A 26,998-nucleotide genomic window follows, 5' to 3' on the forward strand; every position below is an offset into this window, starting at 1 on the left:
GGTCGAATAAGCATGCAAGGCCGTGCACCTGCATCAATAAAAACAGATGCCACATTTTTCTGACGAGTAGAAGAGTTTTCGATAACCTTGACATGCGAGCTGCTACCCAAGTCATGAAATTCTTGAAAGACAAAATTTGACAATATAATTTGTTTATCTGATAGCCAGTCCAAGAGGGGACCTTGGATACCATTAGTTTACAGTTTGGGAACAGAGCAGAGTGCCAGACTCTCGAATGCATGAGAGATACCCAGTAAGCTGGTCATGACCTCATTTGAGATTGAAGGCATCCTTCCAGTGCTGATAAAGAAGTAGCATCTCCAAGATGAAAAAAACCAGGGGAGAAGCCATCCTGATGATTTAAAACAAGGTTTCACATGAGATGACTATAGGTTTGCTTATTTATACAAACTTATTTTCTTGCTGTTGATTGATCTGTAGTGGAGAGGGTCAGTTTTGTTATCCTCTTTTTCTTTCTTTTTAAAAAAAAATATACGGAGTCGAGGCTCGTGGAGGAGCTAGAACATATAATATATCAGGACATAACAGAACAAAAGGGACAGCGGAAAGAGTGAGGGAAATGCACCAACAGAATCTTGGTGAAATGAGGGATGAAGGGTAAAAGGGAGTATGCATGGGGTGGATAATATTGATATATAATTAATTCAGTCAGGTCTGTCTTTTGCGACTGCCACTGGTAGCATGTAGACTTGTGGAGTGCTTGGGATATTGTTGTCACATGCACACAGTGACGAGTCTTTGCCATAAAGGCCTGTAGCTCTTTCAAAGTTGCCGTTGGCCTCTCTGATGAGTCTCCTCCCTGCTTGGTCAGTCATCCAGTTTGGAGGGATGGCCCTGATCTAGCCAGGGTCTTGGTTGTACCATACACCTTCCACTTCTGAATGATTGTCTTGGCTTTGCTCCAAGGGATATTCAAGGCCTTTGAAATATTTTATACCCATCCCTTGATTTGTGCCTTTCCACAACTTTATCCCGGAAGTCTTTTGAAAGCTCCTTGGTGCTCAGTGTTGAGTCTTTGCTGTGAAATGCACTACCCAGCAGAGGAAACTTACAGGAACAGCTGATTTTATTCTGGAATAATCAGAATCACTACAATATAACACAGGTGGAGGCCAATTAACTTGGTGTGTGATTTTGAAGGTGATTGGTTACACCTGAGCTCATTTACAATTGTTATTTTAAGGGGGGTGGATACTTATCCAACCAAGACATTCTAGTTTTGTGTTTTTGTTAGTTTTCTAAAATTTGTAGAATTTGATTTTTACTTGGAAGTTGTGGGTGACAATGTGTAAATAAAGGTGAAAAAGTCTCATTTAATGCATTTTAATTCCAGGCTATAAAGAGGCAACAGAAGGTGAAAATTTTGAGAAGGTGTAGATTTTCTATATACACCCTGTAACCTCTGTCCACCTATGGTGGCGGGGAGGTAATTATCCAAACTATATAACCACGATGTATTACACAAGCACAAAAGCAGAACGCATGTTGTTGTTTCATATACAAAACCCGGGTTATTTTTATTTTCAGAAGCGATCGAAGCATCGGTATGTTACCTCTATACCTACTAAATTAAGGGATGTGTCAGAAGAACGTGTTGCACACTTGGAACAAATCGGCTGTAGGCCGGGTACTTTGATACTTGTACTAATAGACGTGGTGTCGTCTCGGTGTCCCTGAAGCCAACCACCTATACACCTTGCAAGAGGACATGATCTGTGAAAGAGTAGGAAAGTTGGATTTGAAGGTGACTATGATCAAGTATAGCAGGGAGTTTGAGCAATTCTAATTAGAGAAATGTTGGTTGAGTTTAAATAAATTTGTTCTGGCTGAAGTGTCAAGTACATTTTGCTGCAACACAATAAGCAGTGGTTATAGGACTAACATGAATGCTGTTAGAATGGTCACAGTTGTAGTGGTCACAGATGAGAGAGCTGAGATGCGGGAATTGTAAGGAATCGAAGTTGGCTGAGAATGTGTCGTACACAGAGTCATCACAGTTTGGTCGGCAATTGACTGTACACCAGAAACTGGATGCTGCTGTGGTGAGGAACATGGATTTGAAAATACTCCATCTGGGGATAGAGGGGAGTAGCGGGTAGTGGTGTTGGGGAAGGAAGTGCTATTCTGAAGGACTACAACACAACTACCAACATAAGCATTGCTTCTGTCAGGAATCCCAGCCAGGGAGACCAGCGAATCCAGCATATCCTGTGAGAGTGGATGGAAGGGACAGGACGGTCAAATCAGAGGAAGAACACAATTTATTTACACGATTATGTACAATGATAATGATGAAGGAAAGGGTGACACAGAGCAGAAGCTTAACCAGTTTAACTAATCCCCAGACACAGGCCCAATCACTCACACGGGGAAATGGAAGAAGAACAGGTTCACGCGTGAAACGCGCCTTGCTGCCGGTCGCTCGCGGACAGCTCGCTCATGGTGTAGCCCTCTGGCGGTCACGGCACGTATGTAGGAGAAATGCAGGCAGGAGGAGATCGCGCGTCTGTGGCCCGGCACGGGTCATCCTCTCGAGCGCGCGATTAATACAGTGGCAGAGCGCAGGGTACAGGGCACGGGGCAAGTTCATGTACAACGAGGCTATTACAACAGTCAATTCAAGCACTTCGACTTGTTCAGGGCTGGGCGACTTTCACTCCTCGTCTCTTGTTCTTGATCTCACCCGTTCTGCCACCCGCGAACTCTCACAGCTCTCTCCTCTCGTGCGTTCTCGTGCGTTCTGACTCACGCGCGTTCTGCTGCTGTTCTGCTTAAATGGGCTCGGGGCAGGACCTTCTATGGCACCTCCCCGATCTTACCCGAATGTTCCAAGCCCCGCCTCTTGCCGCAGTGGTAAGCCACTCCCCTCGAGCCCTGATTGGCGGCTCGTTGCTTACCGGCCACTCCCCCTGCAGCTCGTCCCTTCGGCCTTGCCAGACTTGTTGAAGGCCTACCACGTGGCATTTCCAGCCCAAACCAAAAGCACCTAAGCTCACTGGCCTACTCAACGCAAAACTAAACACAGTAAAGGACTACGCTTACATTTACTAAGAAATAACTGAACTAAGCGAGGCTACATGTTGTGGTGCAACTAACTAAGAGGGGGAATTAACCTTTATTCCAAAACCGCAACACTACACCCCTCTCTCGTCAGACTCACCCAGAGTCGAAACCACCAATGGAACGACCAGTAGAGCCGGACATGCAAAATTAACCTTACTTTTAAATGTGACACATAGGTGTGGTTCCCCCTCCCATTTACTCTGACCCGTGTGTGCGACAGTTTTAACACTAAATATGTCTCTCCTATTGCGTTGAGCAGCTACCTAACAGTTTCATGGCCACAACTACCCGAGTATTTCCGGAATTTTCAAACTAAACACATAGCCGGTGGGCAGCATTCTTATATTTACAAGCACGTATATTTACAATTCTATGACCCAGGACCTGTTCTTTTTGGAAGAGAAGATTGGGAGGGGAGAGAAAAGCACAGCAAAAACACACTCATAAATGTGACACTTGCTGCTTGCTTCTTGCATCTTGCTTCTTCCGTGTGCGTCTATCGAACCGGCTGGCCCCCTGACCGGCATACAGGCCATTTGAAGCATCGGGGCCAACTACACTTACAGAACTTCGCGTCCCTAGCACATCAATAATAAAATGCACAAAAATGCTTTTATTTGGCCAGCAGGGCCGTTCTCACGTGGTGGCATCTCACGTTCTCCGGCGTGGCATCAGCGCCACTCAAACAAGTGGTCCAAAGTGTAAGATGATTTTGCAGCAAAATGCTGCACAGCAGCGGTGCAAGGCCACAAGGCTTGTGGGTCCATAAGTGTGACAAGGGTGCAGCAAAGGGTTTGGCAGCAAAGTGCTGCACAGGTCGGCTGCACAGGTGCAACAAAGTTGCAGCAAAATGATATGACAGCAAGGTGCTGCACAGTTCGGCTGCACAGGTGGACAATGACATGGCAGCAAGGTGCAGAAGGGATGCTGCACAGGTCGATGGTGCTGCACAGTTCGGCCTCCAAAATGGTCCTGGGGCGGGGGGAGAGACGAGGCACAACAAGCAAGCGGAAAGCACACAGTGGCACATAGAAAACAAGGTGGTGCGGCGCGAGGGACGCGGAAGAGCGAGCAGAGCAGGCTCGTCCCTAGCCGTCCGTACCCCCACCGTTGGCTACACTGCCCTAGCCCCCCTTGTATTTACAATCCGTCTCTACGTCTTGTCTCCCATATCCCCCTCTATATCCAAATTCGTCTCCCAATCCCTCCCAAGAAGGAAGGGATGGAACAAAAGCAATGTCTCATTACGTCGTGATGCGTCTCACTACTCAAACAGCCCACAGAGCCTCGGTGTGGAGCTCGTCCTCCTTGGTGATTGGCTGTGGATGGTGCGAAGGGATTTCTCTTCCGAACTACTCTAATAACATTTACACTCTTTAAACTACACGGGGTCGTACCCTGCCAATCGGCCTCTTTAAACTATGTGGTTCCAAGAACCCGAATTCCCATTGCCCACACTGTGGTGTTCTCTGAATATATATATATATTTTTTTGTATACAGAATCGATTTATCACAAAAAAAAAATCACAAAAATATATCACATATCTATAATCAAAAATATATCAAATATTGCTTGCAAATATTGCAAAAATATATCAAATATATCAAATAATCATAAATATATCAAAAATATATCACATATATCACTATCACAAAAAAACAAAATATATAAAAAGAGGGAGCGGTAGACAAGATGGGGAGAGAAGGGGAAGCACACAAACGCAACATTTGAGAGCAGGGACATCGGGAGATGTGTGGGAGGGAGAGGGCTTGGGGGGAGGAGGCGTGGGAAGGGGGAGGAGGGTGGGAGAAGTATAAAACACTAGGACACCAAGGACTTCCAGGAAAGAAGTTGATATTTCAAAAAAGTGGATTTGGGTCTCACTTGTGATTGTGGGTCTCACTCCCACAAATTTACACTCGTGCGCTCGCACAATTTCGGGGCTGGGTCGTGTGGCCCTACCAGCAGGTCTACCTACCTGCGCACCTCCGCCACTGAAGCCGCCACCCGAGCTTACCTGCTCCTCGCGACTACCTAACTGGGGAAGGCCCTCCCTGGCTCTTACCCCCTCTGTGCCCACTTTGGCATCAGGCAACCTGGGGTCCTCGGGCCCCTCTCACTCACTAACAACTACCCTAACTGGGGAAGGCCCTTCCTGGCGCTTACCCCCTGATGCCCACCTTGGCATTGGGCAACCCGGGTCCTTCCCTTGGATCCTCGGGCCCCACTCACAAACTTCACTAACCGGCTCCCAGAGCCTACCTGCGGCCTCACCTGGCCGACAAACTACCCGTGGCAGAGTGCCCCAATAACCTTACGCACCAATTAAGCCACACGCCCAGCCATGTCACTGACTCATGCACCCTCCAAAGCGCTACTTTTCCACGACCCGCACCACAGGTGTCAATATCCATACGATTTACCTATGCCCTCTACCTGGCTTTACACTACCCCCTGGCGTTTGTGAATGGGTTCCACCTCCCCCCCATTCACTCCTTCACACCATGCATTCCACACCTTTTATTCCACACCAAGCATTCTCACACCAACTACTTCCACACCATTTTTATTCTCGCACACCATTTATCTCGCACACCTTTTGTGCTCACACACCCCAAACACAATTCCACTTTTTCTCACCCACACAATTCCGTTTATTCTCAAACACACAGCATCATCTATCTATCTAACTACTTCCCCTACAACTCTTGCTTCCCCGTCGTCCCTTTACACTATGCACTCCCTGTTCTTCATCAACCATCTAAGCTACCTACGTCCCCTCTATAGGTCAGGTGTCACAACTTAAATCTTGTTCCTACTGTCTTCTAGATCCCTAACAAGTATCCTAGCCCTCCCTCGGCTAGCTTCGGTGCCCCATGGGGGCAACCATTGCTGGCACCCCCATGTGCCTGTCACTGCCATCCCCCTAAACTAATGCTCATGGGCCCCGTTGTGTGAGGAATGGTGGCACTACCATTCCCCCATGTGGGGGACACTACTCTTCACAGTCCGCTACACTCTGAGCCCCCATCTCTGGAGGTACATTGTCACGGCTCGACCTCGAAGGGCCGAGCGATCCATTCGAGTGGTTGGTCGCCTCTATGTGGTGTCCATCCGGCATTTTTGATCCAAGGGGGCAGGTATGGATGGGCCGAGGTGCAGGGCTCCATCCCTGCGCGGGGCCTCGCGGTCCCACGCACGGTGACCCAGCCGGCCACGGTCGGAACACCGCACCCGATAGGGTGCGCGGCTCCGAAAACTCCTACCTCCCCTTGAACCTCGCCGATCGCCTTTGCCGCCACGGCACGGCACCAACCATGCAGTGTGGGGTCCGGCACGAATCGTGCACGCCGGTCCTTGTGAGACCGACGCGGCACCGATCCCCGCCGGTCCCTGCAGCACACCACTCACCGGGGGCTCGCGTCTGCCACCCGTCCTGCTAGGCACTACCCCCCCGGTCGGTGTCGATGCTTGAGCTGCGTCCTCACCACTCGCGACCCACTCTGCACTCGCACACCCAAGCGCCCCCGCGCCTTCCACACACTCCGTTACACACTCGTTCCGCACACAGTCCGGTGTGCATTCCCTCTCGTACTATGTACCCGTACCTGCACACCTAGGCACACTCACGCCTTTCACACACTTCAGTACACACTTTTCTTCTACGCACTCGGCCCTCACACACTTTTTCCACACCCCCAGGTTCGCACTCTCCCGTTACACACTCCATAACACACTATTTTCCTGCACACTCCAGCACACACTTTTCTGTTACACACTCCGTAACACACTCGGGTGTGCACTCCTGCGCACACTCTAACACTTTTCCTGCACACTCCGGCGCACACTTTTCTCTTACAAACTCGGGTACGGACTCCCTCTCACACTCAGTACCAGTCGCCCTCGTACACCGCACAATGGGCCTTTCGTAAATCGTACCAGTCGCCTCGTACACTGCACAATGGGCCCATCGCGAACGCCCGGGTCTCGCCTTTCTCCCAAGCGCGCCAAAAACCCGTTCGCGCCAAACACATTCACGCCATTATTTCTCACGTCGGGGTCCTCCTTCCCCGGCTTCTTCACCAGCACCTGTAAACTTTTATTGGGGTCAGCAAGCACGGCATCACGGTGTAAATACGAACTTTGTACGCATTCCATTTTTCTCCCGCGATTTGCTCCCTGATTCTACCGTCTCTTCGGCCCCAATTGTTTCTTTTTCCTCGACGATCGCCGGCGCCCATAAAATGTCTTTTTCCAACTCAGCCTTCGCCGGCGCCCCCGAAATTATATTTTCCAATTTGACGATCGTCGGCTCCTCTACACCCCGCATCGCGACCCCCATAGCCCCGGTCAACTTGGCTGTCCTTTGCTCAAGCTCGCTCTCCATGCGTTCCTCGTATCGCTTCACCTCGTCGCGTGCCACTGCGAACTTCTCGCTCAACATGCGCCCTGCCTCTTCCATGTCCCTTCTGTATTCCTCCCTCATCTTTTCCATGTCACACCTCCATTTTTCTCTTCTTGACTCTTCTGTCTTTTTTTTCATTTCCCGGGTGGATTTGTCCCCCAATTCTTTCATTTGGCCACCCATTGTGCTTTCCAACCCTTCCATGTTACACCTTGATTCGATTAGTTCGGTGTCCATTTTTCCACTCATCTTTTCCCTTTCACACCTCCTTTCTCTCATTTCCCTTATTTCGTTTTCCAACCCTTCCTTCATTTCTTTCGTTTGTGCTAAGATTTGTGTCATGAGTAACTGCGTGTTGGAACTCACTTGCACAACGGGTTTGGCCTCCGCCACCGCCACGTGCGAGGCGCCGCCATTTTCTTTACCTACTGCCACACCCTTTTCAGCTTCCACTACCAACTGTCCCTGCCGGTTCTGGGTCATCAGTTTCTCTTCTTTTATTATTCCCACCGGCATTTGACCGCCTTGGCCAGCCATGGTACGAATTTAATTTTGGTTTTTAAACTCAATTTTGTCCACTCTTAATTTCGAGCACATGAAGCGCACTCTAAGTCCAATTATCTCACACTCCCAAACACCAATTTGCTGTGGCCAATTTGTACAAAAAAAAATTTCAGGGTTCAAATCCCACTCCTGACTACCAAATTGCTGCGGATCTCCCGAAGCCCATTCCCGTTACAAAGGGGGGATTAAACCCCTTTTTTCCCCCTGGGTTTTCGGGTCCGCGAGGCCGAATCGCCACTTCCGGGCAAACGTGAAAAAGGGTATCGAGACATTCGCACATCTATCTATAATTCCAGTAATCTCTGTGTGTATGTTTGTATGTTTGTATGTTTGTATGTACTAGGGCATTGCCCGTACTATATCTATATCTAAAATTATATCCCCCCCCTCTATTTACATGAAATGGTTTGGTCCAAAGCGAACGGCTTGCGAGTACGGTGACAATCCCCCCCCCTCTATTTACATGCAATGGTTTGGTCCAAAGCGAACGGCTTCCGGAGTTTGGTAAAGAAATCGCCATCGCGTGCACAAACGCGCAGGAAAGCGAATGAATCGCAAATTCGGTTTTATTAGTTTTAAAACATAGTTTAACGCCAACATAGTTTGCAAACGTGAAATAAATGAATACGCTCTCAAATGTGCCATCCGAGGCAGAGTGTGTCCTCCACGTTCGGCACACGCGATCGTTCGCTGCTCTCTGATTGGTTGAATCGTTTTTTGGACATAGCTCGGTAAGTAATTGTCCGATTAATATGAAACCTTGAAAAGGCACATCCTCGGGTCCCCAGCAATATACCTGGCAAGTTAAAAGTATATCGGACCCGTGGTTGTCGAGAAACAGCGGTCACAGACAAACAAACGTACAGACGTACAGACGTACAGAGATTACTGGAATTATAGATAGATGTATGTATGTATGTTTGTCTGTGACCGCTGTTTCTCGACAACTACCGGTCCGATATACTTTAAACTTGCCAGGTATATTGCTGGGGACCCGAGGATGTGCCTTTTCAAGGTTTCATATTAATCGGAGAAGTAGTTACCGAGCTATGTCCAAAAAACGATTCAACCAATCAGAGAGCAGCGAGCTATCACGTGTGCCGAACGTGGCGAACAGACTCTGCCTCGGACGGCACATTTGAGAGCGTATTCATTTATTTCACGTTGGAAAACTATGTTGCCGTTAAACTATGTTTTAAAACTAATTAAAACTAATTTGCGATTCATCGTAACTGCGATTTGCGACCTTCCGGACAGTGAAGACTTCACTTCCGGCAGCCAATCACAGAACGCTTTGTTGCGTAGGCGTGGCCGATGTGAGAGCGAGCCGAGCCGAGCGCGTGCGCCATTACGGTTCGTAATTCGATTTCTTCCGGAGAAAATAATAATTTCTCGATTTCTTATGCGCATTATTTCTCCCAATTCAGTCAGAGCGAAGGGCGGAAGCGAAGAGCGTTGTTTTTTTTGTTTACGGGCGTACGGGCGTACGGGCGGGGTAGAGCGTACGGGTAGCGTTTTTTTTTTTTTTTGGCAAGGAACGGGCACCCACGTACGGGCATGCCCTAGTACCTTTAACCCACGCTGCCACGAAAGCGGGGATCGAGCCTCGCACAAGCCACGCTTAATCGAGTACGCCCGAGCGGTATGCGTATCACGTGACTCGTGCTGTTACTTTTATTGGAACCCGATTCGAGCAGTTTTATTCGTATCATGCGAAGCCAATGGATGGAAGGGCAGGACGGTCAAATCAGAGGAAGAGCACAATTTATTTACACTATTATGTACAATGATAATGATGAAAGAAAGGGGGACACAGAGCAAAAGCTTAACCAGTTTAACTTATTCCCCAGACACGGGCCCAATCACTCACACGGGGAAATGGAAGAAGAGCAGGTTCGCGCGCCAAACGCGCCTTGCTGGCGGTCGCTCCCGGACAGCTCGCTCGTGGTGTAGCCCTCTGGCGGTCACGGCACGTATGTAGGAGAAATGCAGGCAGGAGGAGATCGCGCATCTGTGGCCCGGCACGGGTCGTCCTCTCGAGCGCACGATTAATACAGCGGCAGAGCGCAGGGTACAGGGCACGGGACAAGTTCGTGTACAACGAGGCTATTACAACAGTCAATTCAAGCACTTCGACTTGTACAGGGCTGGGTGACTTTCACTCCTCGTCTCTCGTTCTTGCCGCCCACGAACTCTCACAGCTCTCTCCTCTCATGCGTTCCTCGTGCGTTCTCGTGCGTTCTGACTCACGCGCGTTCTGCTGCTGTTCTGCTTAAATGGGCTCGGGGCAGGACCTTATATGGCATCTCCCCGATCTTACCCGAATGTTCTAAGCCCCGCCTCTTGCCGCAGTGGTAAGCCACTCCCCTCGAGTCCTGATTGGTGGCTCGTTGCTTACCGGCCACTCCCCCTGCAGCCCCTCCCTTCGGCCTTGCCAGACTTGTTGAAGGCCTACCACGTGGCATTTCCAGCCCAAACCAAAAGCACCTAAACTCACTGGCCTACTAAACGCAAAACTAAACGCAGGAAAGAACTACGCTTACATTTACTAAGAAATAACTGAACTAAGTGAGGCTACATGTTGTGGTGCAACTAACTAAGAGGGGGAATTAACCTTTATTCCAAAACCGCAACAATATATATATAAATGGTTGATGGTGCATAGCTTGGTGAAGGTGTGATGAGCTGAGGGGTGTGGTGGTGGCAGGATGGGTAGGTACGGAGATGTGGGCGAGGGTTGCGGTAATCGTTTGGACAAGAGATGAGTAGAGATGGGAGCAGGCCAGACGTTGTTGAGAGGGAAGGGTTGTCCAGTGCGTATTTACTACAATCGACTTACTTTCTACTGAGTTATCCTGTTCCTGTCCCCATTTTAATCTCTTGATCTGGATAACCCAGGTTTAAATCTCATACACCATATGTGTTTGCCCATTGTCTACTAATTTCCTTGTCATTCATGTAAAAAGTACACTGATGGTTCCTAACATCTGCCCTGCATTGTGATATATACAAGCCCCTCTGTGAACCTTGGATTACCGAATACAGAAAAGGTAATTTGTCATTGCTGGTATTGGCAATGCACACATCACGGATGGAGTGAAGGGCCGAGTTAATGAATACTTGTAGGAATGCTACACTGTAATTTTCTGATTGATTGTTTTGAATGGGTTTATTTATATACTGCCGAGAAAGGGAGAAGGGAAATGGGAGCGAGCATGGTGGGAGAATATGGAATGGGAGAGAAGTGGATGAAGCTAAGGTTTTGTCATTGTTATCGGGTGCTGTTATGTAGGGCCACAGCACAACCACGGGCCACGCAAAGATGTCAGGGAATGAATGAATGAAGGTTATAAAAAAGCAACCTTAAAATGTTTTGCTTATTTTGCTAAATAATTGGAGTTGGACAGAAAATGAAGAATGGGAGAGGGCGATGTGGAGAGCGAAGGTGTACGAAGTGGAAGACAATCATTTACAGGAATGAGGAGGTGGGCTTTGGAGGAAGGCAGTCATGGGCTCAGCAGATAGGAATAAGTTGAGTGCAACGAGATAAGTCATTTAAATAAACAAGGAGCTGATGCTCTAGGTTGCACGCCTTTGGGTGGTATGAGGAATAGATCTGTAATATGAAAGCTAAATCTTTGACGGTTTTTGAAATATCGCGCACACAAGCCAAGTTACCGAGACGGTTGCCATGGCAACATAATTCAGCCAATCAGAGCAGTGATATAATCAGGTTGAGCTAATTTCATGAGGAATAGAAAGCTGCAATATGAAAGCTAAATGTTCAACGGTTTTTGGAATATTGCGCACACAAATGTACATGGACATATGATAGGTCGGTCGGACGGATCTCATTTTAAAGTTCCCCGTCTCCAACCTTTTTGGAGGGCCGGGGGGGGGGGGGGGGGGATAAAAATATTATTATTGAGTGGAATAAGGTAAGGTATTGGAGGGTGGGAGGTTGGTAGGCAAATATGAAGAAGACTTTGTACAGCAAATGTACAAGGATGTATGGGATTTACATGTACAGTAAATGAGCATTAGGTGAAGGGCCACACAATGGACAGCAACTGGTCCTCCAGGTTAGCGGTTGGGCATGGGGTGAACTACCCCACCCCGTAAAAACACCATTTGCTTTCAAGTACAGTGGTGCGCCAGCTGTCAGTTTAGAAGCGACAACGCTGTGTGTCGCCCGCTAATGGAGAACAGACAACATGGCAAGCACTCCGTGGATGTCGCGTCACTTTATCTCCCAGTTTCACATGTTTCGCTGTGATGAAGTGTACATAAGTATGTCCTTAAGTGTACTTACTTACCTATGTCTGATATGTACTTGAGTGAAGATTAAGTTAAGTGAGGGTAACCAAAAAAATTTCCCTGGCGGCAATGCATCACCCCATTATAACACTATGTATATGGGAAGATCGTATCTGAATAACGTTGTTTCGTGTAATGTCATAGTTTTTCAGATCGCATGCACGACGTAAATCGGAGATTTTGCTGTATGGATTTCTGTGGAATGGCCACCCTGACAGCCTTCGCTTGCTTGTGTGCATTCCTGTTGGCAAAGATAAAATATTTATACGAGTTTCTGTTGTATGCCATTTGTATCCTGTACATTTGGTGAAGGGTTAGGAGAACTTGAATGTCATTATTGCATTTCGACTCATTTGTTTTGCAGAAATTGTGAAATGATTGTGACAATTGGTTGGCATTGTCTATTTGGAATATATCTTCCAGCCTTTCTCACAAGAAAGACTTATTTTGGCTGTACTTGACCTTTGATGAGAGTTGGCAGGATGGCCGAGATGTCTGCTCACTGGCCTCTGACCTGTCCAACCTGAGTTAAAATTCTGACTCTGCTTTAAATTGTCATCATGGTGTTTTGTAGGCTGGGTGATTCATCAATATGTGTGTCATCTGTTGGATGGAGGTTAAAATGACTTTCCATCAGCTGGCTTTCGTTTGTGGATGTTAAATATCCCACGGTGTTAAAAATCCCAAGGTGGAGGTGGTTGGAGGGGGGAGAGAGTTGGCTGAGGACAGAGGGGAGTGGAGGAGTATCATAGACAGGGCAGTGCAGGAAGCTTTGTGCCAGTGGACCTCACCCCTTGTAAAGGGAGGAGGAGGAGGAGGAGGAGGAGGAGGTGGAGGTGTACTTCATGAAGAGTAGGCGTGTTATCGCTGGCACCCTGAACAAATTACAAATTCCTGCCCTAACCGACAGAGGCATTGCCTAACCTACACACAATTTCAATGAACTTTTTATCACCTCTAACCCTAACACTTTGGCCCTGCAAAATGAACACTATATTGGGTTTGAAAAACGAGCTGAGTCCGATTTATTTACATTCAGAGTTCGAGGCCAGGTCCTGAAGAGTCGAGTGTGAGTTTGAGTCACCCAAAAAGTGTGCACGAGTCCAGACTTAAATGGACTAAGGTCAGGGGAATTAACTGGAGGATGCAATTAACGAACCGCATAAAGAGTGCATTTGGTGATAGTCTTCAGCAGCTGGCAATAGATGTGGTGAAGCATTTTCATTGTGTAACTCGCGGGGGATAACGTCTTCGGCAGCTGGTAGATACGGTGGAGCGTCTTGATAGCGCGAATGGTGGGACATGCCGCACAGCTTGGTTTATAGTGCAAATGGTGTTACAGGCTGCCAAGCTCGCTTATAGCATGGCTAAATAAATTTTATGTGCCCGCAAAAAACCGTGAAAACACGAAGCACAGTATTGCGAATATAGAAGCAGGTCATGTCCGCGGCTCGTGGAAGGTATGTTTTTTTTGCGTATGTCCAGCTGCTTTGGTGGATATTATGTTTTATAACTGTGCTATGCTTGCGGCTCGTGGAAGACATGTTTTTTGCACCCACAAAAACCGCGAATACACAAAGCACAGGGCCACAAATGTGGAAGCAGGTTGCATTTTATCAACCGCGAATACATGAGGTCCGCGAATGATGGGACCGTGAATGTCGAGGTCCGACAATATATCTTTTGGTTAACAACTTCCAGATATCTAAAACTAAGAAGGAGCTTAGCCCATCACATTTGCTCTTCTATCTTACAAAATTGAAGTTCATTGAAGAGGGTAAAAAGGCGCCATAGTGATAGTGGGCCAGTGTGGCCGGCTGCAGCTGGATACAAAAGCAAGGGACTGATCTACAGGTAAAAGAAGAGTGAGGGAGACAAGGGGAGGAAACGCAGTAACAAAACCCAGTGGTTTAATGGTTCGAGTGTCCGCTCTGAGTCTGGGAGGCCAGTAGTTTGATACAGACCCTGGCGGAGCCTTTAATAAGACTTTAAAATGGCACGTGCTTCTTCCTTGCTTGATGCTCAACATAATAGAATAGAACATGAACAAACCTTGTGGGTTGGCATCCCATAGGGAGGAGGGAATTTACCCTTTATAAATTTTCCCCACTGAGTGCAGAGAGAAAGGCGACATCATAAAGATGGCTTCACCTGTACCAAGTGTGCCTCAGGAAGTTGCTTTGCTTCCCTCAAGCTCAGTGGCTGTGTTTGGCTGAATTCAGTTGTCAGGTGTTGTCTCATGTACATGTCTGCATGTGTGCTTCATCTGTGTTGCGGCTCCTCCATGACTGAGTCTTCGAGTTTGAAATTTGAGTTTGAGTTTGAAATTGAAAAGAGTTTATAATCTCTCATTGCAGCATAAATTAGAATGTAATTTTGCATTCTAAATGATGTACACTTTGAGCTACATCGATTTTCCTTCGCTTATGTTTGTTCTGTTTCAGGGGAAGTGGAGAATGAGGTCACATCTTCATTGAGTAAAGAGGAAGTTATGAAGCTGTTTAACTACATCAACATGTGGACTCAGAGGTAGTTTTGCTGTTGTCTTTCTGTTACGGCTTTTGTTGCATTTTGTGAGGTATGCTTCATAATGGTTGTTTCGTGTAATGTAATGAAAGTAGGCCACCGAGCGAGAAATGACAGTTCATTGCCGACGGATCCTGGCCGAGTCATTCTCAGATCTCCCCTCACATTCCTCTTCTTTAGGGTCAAGGTTCTTATTGCATGGATGATCATCAATACCTTTTTCCTTCCAAAACCTTTGATGTGATAAGAATGGCAAAAAAATATTTTCATGCAAAAGTGTAATTGACCCTCTTTTTGAACCCTTGAAAGGGTCATTCTTGAATTATAATGCCAGACGATTTCATTTATTGAGTTCAACTGAAGCACGATAGTAGTCGACTTTAAATCCTTTATAATTTGCATAATGTTACTGATGTGTTTTGAAGTAGGTTGTGGGGAGTTTAGTAAAATATGCTTATGTGGTGTCATGGAAAAGTCATGGAAAGTCATGGAATTTCAGATATCCAAAAGGGTACAAACCCTGTGAGTTGCATTTTTTAAATTTTCTGACTATATTGGTATTATAGGACTGATTAATCAGACATATACATGGAAGTGCAATTGAAAGTGATTTGGTGGGGAGAGGAGTTTGGGGGAGTTGGTTGTCCCACACCCCCTTAACAGCAGGAATGTGACACTCAAGAAATGGGGTTTCTTCACGACTCTACTGACACTTATAGATAGCGATCAACAAACCTTTTGTTAGGCAATAGAGTAAGTGAAATTAAGCTGTCTCTCTAGTAGAGCAAGCCAAAAATTTTGAGGTCCAAGTTCCAGTAAGGTCATGTTTCCTGACATACGTTTTGAGATAACTTGGCGCTCAGTAATTGTTGAGACTTCTGGTTTGCTTCATGACATTCTACTTGACCAGCATTATTTTTAAAATCGGTGGTTGGTCGATCACTTCCACTCAGCCATTTTCTCAAATTGGTTAAGGTCAAGAATTGGGACCTCAAGGTCGAATTTCTAAATTTGTCAATCTTCGTCCGATTGACTTGTAATTTGAACAGGGCTTGCACATTGAGTCACTGATTCGTGTCACCAAAATCAGAACAATCAATTTTGCTGTTTTGACATGTCAATGGTTTCCATGACAACAATTTGACCCCATTACAATCAAATGGGGCTTTTGTGATTTTATTATTGCAATATCTCAAACTTCTGAACATATGAAATTTAAACGTACACAGCTTATTTGTACATATGCATAGTATGTGTGTATTGAGTCAAAGGTCAATTCAATCCGAAATGTGTAAAACACCTGTTAGGCTGCATTTAGAAAATGTATCAACCAAATTTGGTATGTATAACAATCAATCATGTAAAATGCTTGTTTGGTTTCGAAATTGCTGTTTCCATGGCAACTTTTTTGTTTGGATTTCGCAAGTATTGTGCTATACACAACATCTGTATTTGTATATTATTTGTTTTTTTAATTAAATTTATTTATTTGACTTTATTTATTTATTTCCATTATAACAGGCAGTGCCTTTGCTGCTTCAAGGAGTATAAGACGCTTGAGGGTTTTAGCCAGCTGGTGATGGAGCTTATCCGCCTTGCTGTGAGCCTGGTTCAGTACCTTCGTGATGCCTTGGTTCCTGCTGGTGACGAATGTGGACAAGCGGACCAGCCCAGCGTGCTTGAGGTATATTACATGGGGCGTTGAAAAGGTTGTATGGATGAGATACTCATGAGTATTCTAAGACAGGACAATGGTTTTTATTTTTTAAATACACAAGTATGCAGTGTGTAAAAGTTTGGGTTATTTTCGCTTTTGTAGTGATTTTCCCCATTTGAAAATTTGTTGGAAGTTAGAAGTGTGCAATATTGGTAGATAATTCAAATTGCTGTGATACGTAATTTAATAACACAGTTTAATATATAAAAAATAATAATTGGTTTACTTCAAAAAGATTTTCGCAGCCATAGGCTGAATCACAGTCAATTTACAAATGTTGCGAGAATAAAAACAAAAAATCAAAATGCCTCAAACATAAAATACAGAATAAACAGGATAAAATTGATGTCAAACAAAGTTTTAAAAAAAATCACAGATATCTCGCAAACCACAATAGAAGTCAAAGTCGTGTTGAACACGAGAACGCCACTCAGTAGAGTGCATACCTCCACCAGGCTGAACAGTTTATGTTTTGTATCCCACTGATAGGCCAGATCTGGATTCGAACCTGAACCAAAATCTAATCGGCTTGTTCTTGTCACCTAACCAACTCGTCCACCAAGTTTAGTCGTAACTCGTCTACAACTTTTTTTAAATATCATGTTGTTTATCGCTTTTCGCCCGATCTCTCAATGGTGAAGATTTTTTTTTTTTTTTTAAAGTAAATAATTCTCGTATCCGAATCCATATTCAGATCTTCGCCAAAATCGATTCGTTCTTGTCACACACCACCAAGTTTCGTCCAAATTTCGTCTCCACCAAGTTTCGTCCAAATCCGCCCACAATTTTTTGATATCCTGCTATGTATCGTTTTTGGCCCCATCTCCCAATGGTGAAGAATCACTTAAAAATTCTAGTAACCGGATCCAAATCCGGATCTTCACCAAAATCTAATCATTTCGTCCTTGTGACATACATATCTGTGCCAAATTTCGTCTGAATCCGTCCACAACTTTTTGAGATATTGTGTTCACAAACAAACAAACAAACAAACAAACAGACAATTAAACAGATGTGTGAAAACATAACCTCCATCCACGTGGGTGGCGGAGGTAACGAGGATCCCATCCAATTCCTATTCAAAATGGAGGTTATAGTAGTTAACATGTCAGAGTTCTTTAAGTTATTGTTCCTAAGTGGGGGAGCCAATCTCTGTGTATGTTTGATTTTAAGAGGACATTGCCAAAATTGAGGGAGAGTGGTTCCAGCCGCTCAGAATGAACAGGAATATTTAGTACCTGACAAATGTCGAAAATAAGGTTTGGTTCCACAAAAGTCACTAAAGAGAATTATACGAAACGTTTTCCGTTGCAATTTCTCCAAACATTTAAGTATGTATAAAGTTACCTTTACCTTTCGGTATGTATAAAATAAATTTGAAAATTGAAAAAGTTTTTTTTTTTTTTTTCTATCCATATGCATATTATCATGTGCTAGTAATATCCACTTACCAGTTACCACAAAGAAAATATGCAGGAAACAGTTTTTGATTTTTGTACACCAAATAATAATAAATACTTAAAATTATCAACAACAGTTACATTAATTTGAATTACAAGAAACCACATTGACAATAAAAGTTGCAAATTAGTGAAAATGTGAAAAAAGGTCTATGAGTGGGTTCATAATTATGCCAAGGATGATAATCATAAGTCCAAGGATGATGATAATTTTCCAACAAGATAATGATCCAAAACACACTTCCAATTTAGTAAAACGATAAAAGTTGCAAATTAGTGAAAATGTGAAAAAAGGTCTATGAGTGGGTTCATAATTATGCCAAGGATGATAATCATAAGTCCAAGGATGATGATAATTTTCCAACAAGATAATGATCCAAAACACACTTCCAATTTAGTAAAACGATATTTGAAGAACAAGGTTACAAGATTGTGTGCTCCAAGTGTTAGAATGCCCACCCCAAAGTCCGGACATGAGTCCCATCGAGGCCGTATGGGATTACGTGGGAATAGAGAAGAACAAGAGGAACCCAACTTTATGGATTTGTGGAATGTACTATAGGATATTTTGGCACAATATTCCTGTAAGAGTGCTTCAGTCGTATACAGGGAGCATGGGTAAAAGAGTGATGGCAATCATGTAGGCAAAGGGCGGACACACAAAGTATTGACTGATACTCTAAAATGACGCTTCTTGTTATTACCCCGTACACGCGAAGTGAAAACGGGGTTAATCAACTGGTTAATGTCTGTCCGTCTTATCGGTTTATGATCGGCAGTTTATGATCAAGGAACAACTTTTTTAAATCAAATGTATTTTGAACACAAATCGGAACATGAATATAAAAACAAGTCTTTAGTTTTATCAGTACTTTGTCTCTGAATTTGTCCCAATCACACATGTGCAGAGAGCAGAGAGATAACTTTTTACTCTGTCTGCCTGCCTGTCAGTCAAACAGGATTGGAAATCATTCCAAACAGGAAAGGTACTGTTTTTAAGGATGTCATAGTGGACACGTACAACAGGCACGAATAACGAATGTAATGTGTCAGATAGTGTTGTGTAATAGACACTGGAGAAAATGGTGTTAGAACTCGAATTTTTTATGCCTCAGCTGACTAAGTCCCTCGAGGTGTTATGTTTTCGGGTTGTCCGTCCGGTTGTCTGTGCGTCTGTCCGTGATAGGTTTTTGTTACCGTGATAACTTATGAACCAGTTTGGTTTCCGGTTTCCGGTTCCTCGGGCGAGTGAAGCGTACTTCGAGCTCTCCACGGCATCGAAGTTTAAGTGTTTTCCCATTCTTGTCTTTGTCAAATTTCCACTGGTTATTTTGCTGTGTACGTGTTATTGTGTGTTTCTGGTTGGTATTGGTTTGTAATTCGTACAAACTTGTGTGTAGTTAATCGTTTTCTGAGTCGTACCTCGTGCGTGGCCTGGTAACTTGGGGCTTCCCTCCCCCCATCGGTGTTTTGTCGGTTTGGGTTATTTCCTTCGCTGTATTGCTTGTTTCCTTTTATTTTATTTTCTCCCCCTCACCTCACCTCCCTAGACAAAGAATTCTATATCGATTCTTTCTCTCCTCCCGGACACATGCTAGTTCGCTCTCCTCCTCGTCTCGGCTTGTGCCCCGCCCCCTGTATCTCGTTTCTCTTCCGCCTCTGCTCCTTCCTTCTCAAATCCACGTTCTCGCTTGGAGACTTTTCCCAGATTGTTTTTCATGGTTTTCATGGTTCTGTTTGGATATTGTTGGAATATGTTTAAACCGCAGCCATGATGCTGACGCCGCCCCCCCCCCTCCCCCATAATTTCCATGTTTTAAACGTTTCCCAGTGTGTACCCTGGTCAGAATAGGTACACCGTATCCCTGCGTGTCGTAAGAGATGACTAAGAGGGTTGGCGTCAGGAAGGGCATCCGGCCATAAAAAAAAACATTGCCTCAAAAAGAGAACCATGACAATTACAACTACATATTGGCAGGGTGCAGCCCGAAGTGGAGATCGGTTTCTGAGGTTTGGGACATGGAATGTAGGGACAATGACAGGGAGATCAGGAGAAGTGGTGGAAGTATTGGTCAGAAGAAGAGTGGACATATGTTGTGTGCAAGAGACGAGATGGAAGGGAAGTGGTGTGAGAATGGTGAAGGGTAGGCAGGGACAGAAATACAAGTTTGTGTGGCAAGGGTGCCCGGAGGGTGTGAATGGTGTTGGTGTCCTGTTTTCTGAGGAGTTTGTAGACAGTGTGGTGAGTGTGACTAGAGTGAGTGATAGGTTGATGATGGTGAAATGATGATTGGAAAGCTCTTGGTGAACGTCATCTCGGGATATGCTCCGCAGGTTGGTCGAAGTGATGAAGAGAAGGACAAATTCTGGTGTGCGATAGAGAAGCTGATGGAAAACGTGAAAGATGAGGAAGTTGTTGTGGTGGGAGGAGACCTGAATGGACATGTGGGAAGGAGTATGGATGGTTTTGAGGGAGTTCATGGGGGTTATGGATATGGTGTGAGAAATGGAGAAGGTGAAAGGATTTTGGAGTTTGCTGATGGAGCTGATTTGTTGATTTGTAATACTCAGTTCCAGAAAGAGGATAATAAGCTTGTTACATACACGTCAGGTGGGTCGACGACAACCGTTGACTACCTGATGGTGCGTAGGCGAGATATGGGGCACCTCCGGGACACAAAGGTGATCCCGGGGGAGGAGGCTGTTTCACAGCACCACTTGGTTGTCTGCGACATAAGGGTGAAAGGTGCGAGGAGAGCTCGGCGGGTGAAGTACCAACCAAGAATGAAGGTGTGGAGGTTGAAAGAGGTGACAGTAAGGGAGGCATTAAAAGAGAGGCTGAGTAGGGTCGAGGATGATGTGGTTGAGCTTGAAAGTGGTTGGATGTCAATGAAAGCTAGTCTGTTGGGAGCCGTTGGTGAGGTATGTGGATGGACAAAAGGACCACTGAGGCACTCGGAAACATGGTGGTGGGATGATGAAGTTGGAAAGAGGATTGACGAGAAGAGGAAGAAGTTCAAGGAGTGGCAGAAGGCGAAGGGTACGGGAGCAGAAACAGCAGAGCATGAAAGTTATAAGGCAGCCAGGAAGGCTGCAAAGAAAGAGGTAGCAAAGGCACAGGAGGCATGTAGGAAAATGTTCGGAGAACGCTTGGATTCGGAAGAGGGTCAGAAACCAGTATTCAGGATTGCAAAGCACATAGCGAAAGAGAGGTGTGATGTGATGGGGGTGAGTTGCTTGAAGGATGAAGTGGGACAAATCATTGTCGACCCAGATGGAATTAAAGGAAGATGGGAAAGATATATGGAAATGCTGTTGAATACAGAGAATGAATGGGATGGCAACATCGAGAGTAACCCAGTTTTAGGACCGGCAGAGAAGATAACTGAGAAGGAAGTTGAGGAAGCGATAAAAGCAATGAAGAGTGGAAAAGCGGGAGGGCCGACGGGAGTTGTGGGAGATATGTTGAAGGCAGCAGGAAGTTGGGGTGTGAAGAGAATGACAGAGATCTGTAATCTGGTGGTGAAAGAAGGCCGCATTCCAGTGGATTGGGAACTGAGTACCCTCGTCCCTCTATACAAGGGGAAAGGTGACCCTCTGGAGTGTGGCTCGTACCGAGCGATAAAGTTATTGGAGCATGGAATGAAGGTATTGGAAAGGGTGTTGGAGAGGAGGATAAGGAAGAAAGTGAAGATCGACGAAATGCAGTTTGGATTTATGCCAGGAAGAGGAATGACAGATGCGCTTTTCATTGTGAGGCAGTTGTAGGAGAAGTGCATGGAGAAGAGGAAGAAGTTGTTTTTTGGGTTTGTTGATCTGGAGAAAGCATTCGATGGGGTTCCACGGAAAGTATTGACATGGGCATTGAGGAAGTTAGGAGTGGAGGAATGGTTGATCAGAGTAGTGATGGCAATGTACAAAAGAGTGCGCACAGCTGTAAGGACGAAGGACGGGAACAGTGGTGAGTTTGAGGTGAAGGTGGGAGTGCATCAGGGGTCGGTACTAAGTCCACTACTATTTGTAGCTGTGATGGAGGTGCTGGCTCAGAACGTAAAGGAGGGTTTACCGTGGGAGTTGTTGTATGCAGACGATCTGGTGTTGATTGCGGGAAGTATGGATGGACTGAAGGAAAAGATGAACAAGTGGAAGGAATGTATGGAGACAAAAGGTCTGAAGGTGAATATCGGAAAGACGAAGGTGATGGCAAGTGGTAAAGCATGTGGTGAGGTGGAAAGTACTCGGAAGTAGCCGTGTTCTGTGTGCAGGAAGGGTGTCGGAGTGAACTCCATTCAATGTACAATGTGCGCTGAGTGGGTTCATCAAAAATGTCGTGGTCTGAGAGGGTCATTTACCAGTGTGGCAGCTACATTCAAATGTAAGGTGTGCACAGAGGGAGCTGCAGATGGAGGAAATGTTGAGTTGGATCTTGGAGATGGCATGAAGCTGGAAGGTGTGAAAACATTTTGCTACCTCGGAGACATGCTGAATGGAGAAGGTGGATCAGACTCAGCAACGGTTGCTCGAGTGAGATGTGCATGGAAGAAGTTTCGGGAACTGACTGGCGTGCTGATGAGGAGGAGAGTGTCGCTGAAGCTGAAGGGAAAGGTGTATGCTGCATGTGTGAGAAGTGTTATGATTTATGGGAGCGAGACATGGGTAATGAACGTAGAGCAGCAAAGAAGGCTGTAAAGGGTGGAAATGCGATGGTTCGATGGATGTGCGGAGTATCGTTGAGAGAGAGGAAGACAAATGATGAATTGCGAAAGATGATGGGAATATTGCCTGTGATTGATGCTGTGAAGAGGAACAGGCTGAGATGGTTTGGTCATGTGTTGAGTAAGGATGAAAGTGACTGGTTGAGAAGAGTGATGGAAATTGATGTAGAAGGAAGTAGAGGACGGGGAAGACCGAGAAAGACTTGGCTAAAGATGATGGAAGAAGAAATGCGGGCAAGGGGGTTAACAAGGAGAGATGCAGAAAATAGGGCAAAATGGAGAAGATTGTCATGGGGACCGCAAGGCTAACCCCCGCTCTATCAGGGAAAATGGCCTTAAAATGCATGTTGTTGTTGTTGTTGTTGATAACTTATGAACCAGTGATGGGATTCTGGCCAAATTTGGTACAGGTATGTATTATGATCCAAAGATGAACAGATTTTATTTTGGGGTCAAGAGGTCAAAGGTGAAGGGTTAGTTTCTGTAATAGGTTTTTGTTACTGTGATAACTTAATAAAGGCTGAAGGGAAAGAAGTCAAACTTGGTATAAGTATGTATAATGATGAAAAGATAAATGGATTACATTATGGAGTCAAGAGGTCAAAGGTCAGAGGTCCCGTTAGGTAAAAATTCTGTTACTGCGCTAACTTGTGAAACAGTGATGGGATGACCAAACTTGCTACAAGTATATGTTATGATGAAAAGATGAACTGATTAGATTTTGGCATCAAAGGTCAGAGGTCATGTCAGGTAAAAATGTGCTACTTGAAAGCAGTTGAAGAGATTTAAATCAAACTTGGTACAAGTATATATAATAATGTAGGCGGAGGCATATCGGTCAACGTCACAACGTCGAAGAGTTACGTTCTAGTTTATCTATATGCCGTTAAACCTTTATTTAAACTGAATTTTATATTTGAACATTATACTATAACATAAATCGCCTGTATAATACTTCCAAGACCCGTTCAATATATTGTTATGGATCTCCGACGTCGGCTCTCCCCTATCAAGAAGGGGTTAGTCCCCTTGTCCTTTTATCTGGCCGACGCGAGTCTTGGAAGTTATAACGTTCCTTCCGGTCGGTGGTAAATAGGGTTGTTGGTCGATTTTTAGTCCTATTACCTAATTACTACCACCGACCGTAAAGCAAGCGAATAACTCCTGCGCGAACCACGGATATGGATGGAAAATGCCGAGCGGATAGCAATCCGAGCTGTTAACAGGTGACTAGACCCGATTCTAAGTGGTTGCGATCGTGCCACGCCTACCCAATTAGAGAAAAGACGGATGCGATCGGATTGAGAGGAAACCAGGAAAATAGGAAGAACAGATGGGTTTATTAATTATGTACAGAGAGGAAGAGGATACGAAAGAAATGTACAAGAAATAAAGAGGAAGGAAAAGTACACAGGGCAGTCTTAACTACAGGCTTAACTTATTCCCTGGACAAACGGGCCCGCCTCACATACAGACACTCACACGGGGATTGCAGATGGTAGGGTGGAAGGTCCGGCGATGGGGTCCGGCTCCGGTCCAGCAGACGAAACCCGGCAGGCAGCTCTTCGTGTAGCGTAACGCGAGCGGACAATTATAATGTCGGGGGGGGGGGGGGGCGGGAGCTGGTATACTCGCGTACGTAATATGCGCACGACTTGCGCTAAACGCGCCCTCCCCAATGTCATGCACGCTGCAGTTCGTGGCAATCCTCTGTAATCACGACAGTCCTTTTTAATACCATCAGCCCTTTCCACAATGATCAATCGTTTATCACGCTGCAAATTGTGCCAGTGCTCCGGTAATCAGCGCCAGCGAGTTCTTTCTGCACAGGCCTCTTAGCACAAGCTTCCGCTGTAAGTCCTCTCGAAGGGCTTTGTGCGCTGGGTTTTGTAAGTCAAGCCAGCGATCGCTCCGCGAGCCCCAACCACGCCCTGTCAGGCGATGTCACTCCAGCCCTGGTTGGCTGGTTATCGCTTACCGGCCCCGCCCTGACGGCTGGGTGACGTGGCCACACCTCCTCCCTGGTGCTCCACCCCCTATCTCCGGTCTTCACCTCGTGGCTTATGGCGGTGTTGAGCGAGCTCAAGGGCAACGAAGGCTGCTGCTGCTGGCCAAGGAGCGTACCAAATTGGGAGGGGCCATGGGGCACAGACGGGGAGCGCGCTTGGAGGGAGGCTGCAAAATGAACGAAAGGGCCTACTCTCATTTGATTGACGCAACGCAGATTCAACTATTGGAAAATGGCCTTATCTAACACATACTAAGAAATAACTGATGTCCTATGGTGACCTACGTGTTGCTTGTGGCCTATCTATGGGGTGCTACCTTTAACCTTTAATGATGTGATATTTACAACAAGTGTGGGTTCTCAAAACCGCAACACTGCACCCCTCCTTTCGCCTGGCTCGACCCGAGCCGATCTGAGACCTGGGTCAGGACTATCTTTTAACAATTAGTGTGACACTTAGGTGTGGTTACCCTCTACTTTTAACCTACTACCCTGAGTGCGACAGTTTTAACACTAGATATGTCCCTAACTACTACCTACTACCCTACCTAACTGACTCACGCCCACAATTAACCGAATTACGGAATGGTTTTCAAACTAAACATTTAAGCCGGTGGGGAGCATTATTTACACGACACTACTATTTAATTATTTACAAAACTAGAACCCAGGACCTGTCCTTTGTGGGGAAAAAGAAGACTTTTTGAAAAGAGGAAATGCCAAATGCACTGCACTGCACCGAAACACCATACCCATATGTACCAATAGATGCACCATAATAAAAAATGCACAGTCATCACATTTCAATAATAATTAATAAATGATGACGTCTTGTGCTTCTCTGCTGGGCCGATGCATCTTGGCTGTCTTCTTGCTTGATGTATTAATTAATAAAAAAGGGCACAAACCACGTCCGCTTTTTTATTTATGGCCAGCAGGGCGAACTCAGGTGGTCCGACTGCTGGGCATTGATGCCACTTAAAACAGTGGTCCGCAAGCCAGATACTGCTGGCAGCAATGGCCTGTCCCAGCAACGGTGCCAGGCCACAGAACGTATGGTCCATAGGTGCCAGGCCACAGAACGTGTGGTCCATATGGTGCATCAGTGCAGGCAGGCAGGCAGCAAGGGTGCAGGCAGCAGGAGTGCGGCTGCACCGCTCAGGGCACCTGCACACTCCCCTCGCACAAAAGACCATGGTCCATGAGTGGGGAGGCAGACAAAGCAGAGGTTAGCGGGGGGAAAGGGCGCAAGGGTACACATCAAAACAAGGCAATGCGACATGAAGGGCATGGGAGAGCAAGCTGAGAAAGCTCGTCCCTACTCGTTCGTCACCCCCCATGTCAATCTACACTACCCTTGCCCTTCCCCGTATTTACACAACTTACAAATCCGTCTCTACTGTCTCGTCCCCCATATCTCCCCTAATGCCAAATTCGTCCCCAATCCCTCCCAAGAAGGAAGGGATGGAATAACACACAATGTCAAACTCCGTCATGATGCGTCTTACATTCCCAACTGTTCACAAAACCTGGTGTGGAGTCCTATCACCTCGGCGAGTGGATGCGGATGGTGCGAAGAGATTTTCTCCTAACTATCCTTCTAAATGACATTAACTCTTTTACACTACCCAGGGTCTTGCCCTGCCAATCCCATTGGCCATCTTACACTATGTGGTTCTAAAAACCAATTCCCATTGGCCATACTGTGGTGCTCTCCCAATTTTGGGGTCTCACTCCCCCCATTTTTCCATCTATGCCCTCGCACAATTTCGGGACTGGTTCGTGTGCCTCTCCCAGCAGGTCGACTTACCTGCGCACCTCCGCCACTGAACGTCGCCGCCCGAGCTTGCCTAGCTCATCACCCTAATCTACCTGGGGAAGGCCCTGCCTGGCACTTACCCCCTTGATGCCCTCTCTGGCATTGGGCTACCCGGGTCCTCTCCTGGGATCCTCGGGCCCCGCTGAACTCGACACAACACTACCTGGCTCCCAGAGCCTACCTGCGGCCTCACCTGGCCGACGGACTACCAGTGGCGGAGTGCTCAATAACCACACGCACTAACAGGCTCACACGCCCAGCCATTCCACTTCACTTCTGCACCCTTCCAAGCAATACTTTGCTACTACTCGCACCACAGATGTCAATATCCAACCAATTTACCTACTCCGTCTACCTAACTTTAAACTACCCTCCCCGGGT

At 46.1% G+C, this 26,998-nt stretch overlaps 1 protein-coding gene across 5 annotated transcripts in view; it reads left to right on the plus strand.

Moving 5' to 3' along the window:
- USP34 (ubiquitin specific peptidase 34) overlaps window positions 1–26,998 on the plus strand; it is a 235,166-nt gene that overhangs the window by 7,550 nt on the left and 200,618 nt on the right. For all 5 annotated transcript variants that reach the window (XM_068128379.2, XM_068128382.2, XM_068128381.2 and 2 more), the window contains exons 2-3: window positions 14,817–14,901; window positions 16,420–16,582. In XM_068128379.2, the coding sequence (XP_067984480.2) occupies window positions 14,817–14,901; window positions 16,420–16,582 (248 nt within the window). The remainder of the gene's footprint in view (window positions 1–14,816; window positions 14,902–16,419; window positions 16,583–26,998) is intronic.

Source organism: Myxine glutinosa, chromosome 9, assembly GCF_964187855.1.
Source record: "Myxine glutinosa chromosome 9, kmMyxGlut1.1, whole genome shotgun sequence".
Classification (NCBI taxonomy): domain Eukaryota; kingdom Metazoa; phylum Chordata; class Myxini; order Myxiniformes; family Myxinidae; genus Myxine; species Myxine glutinosa.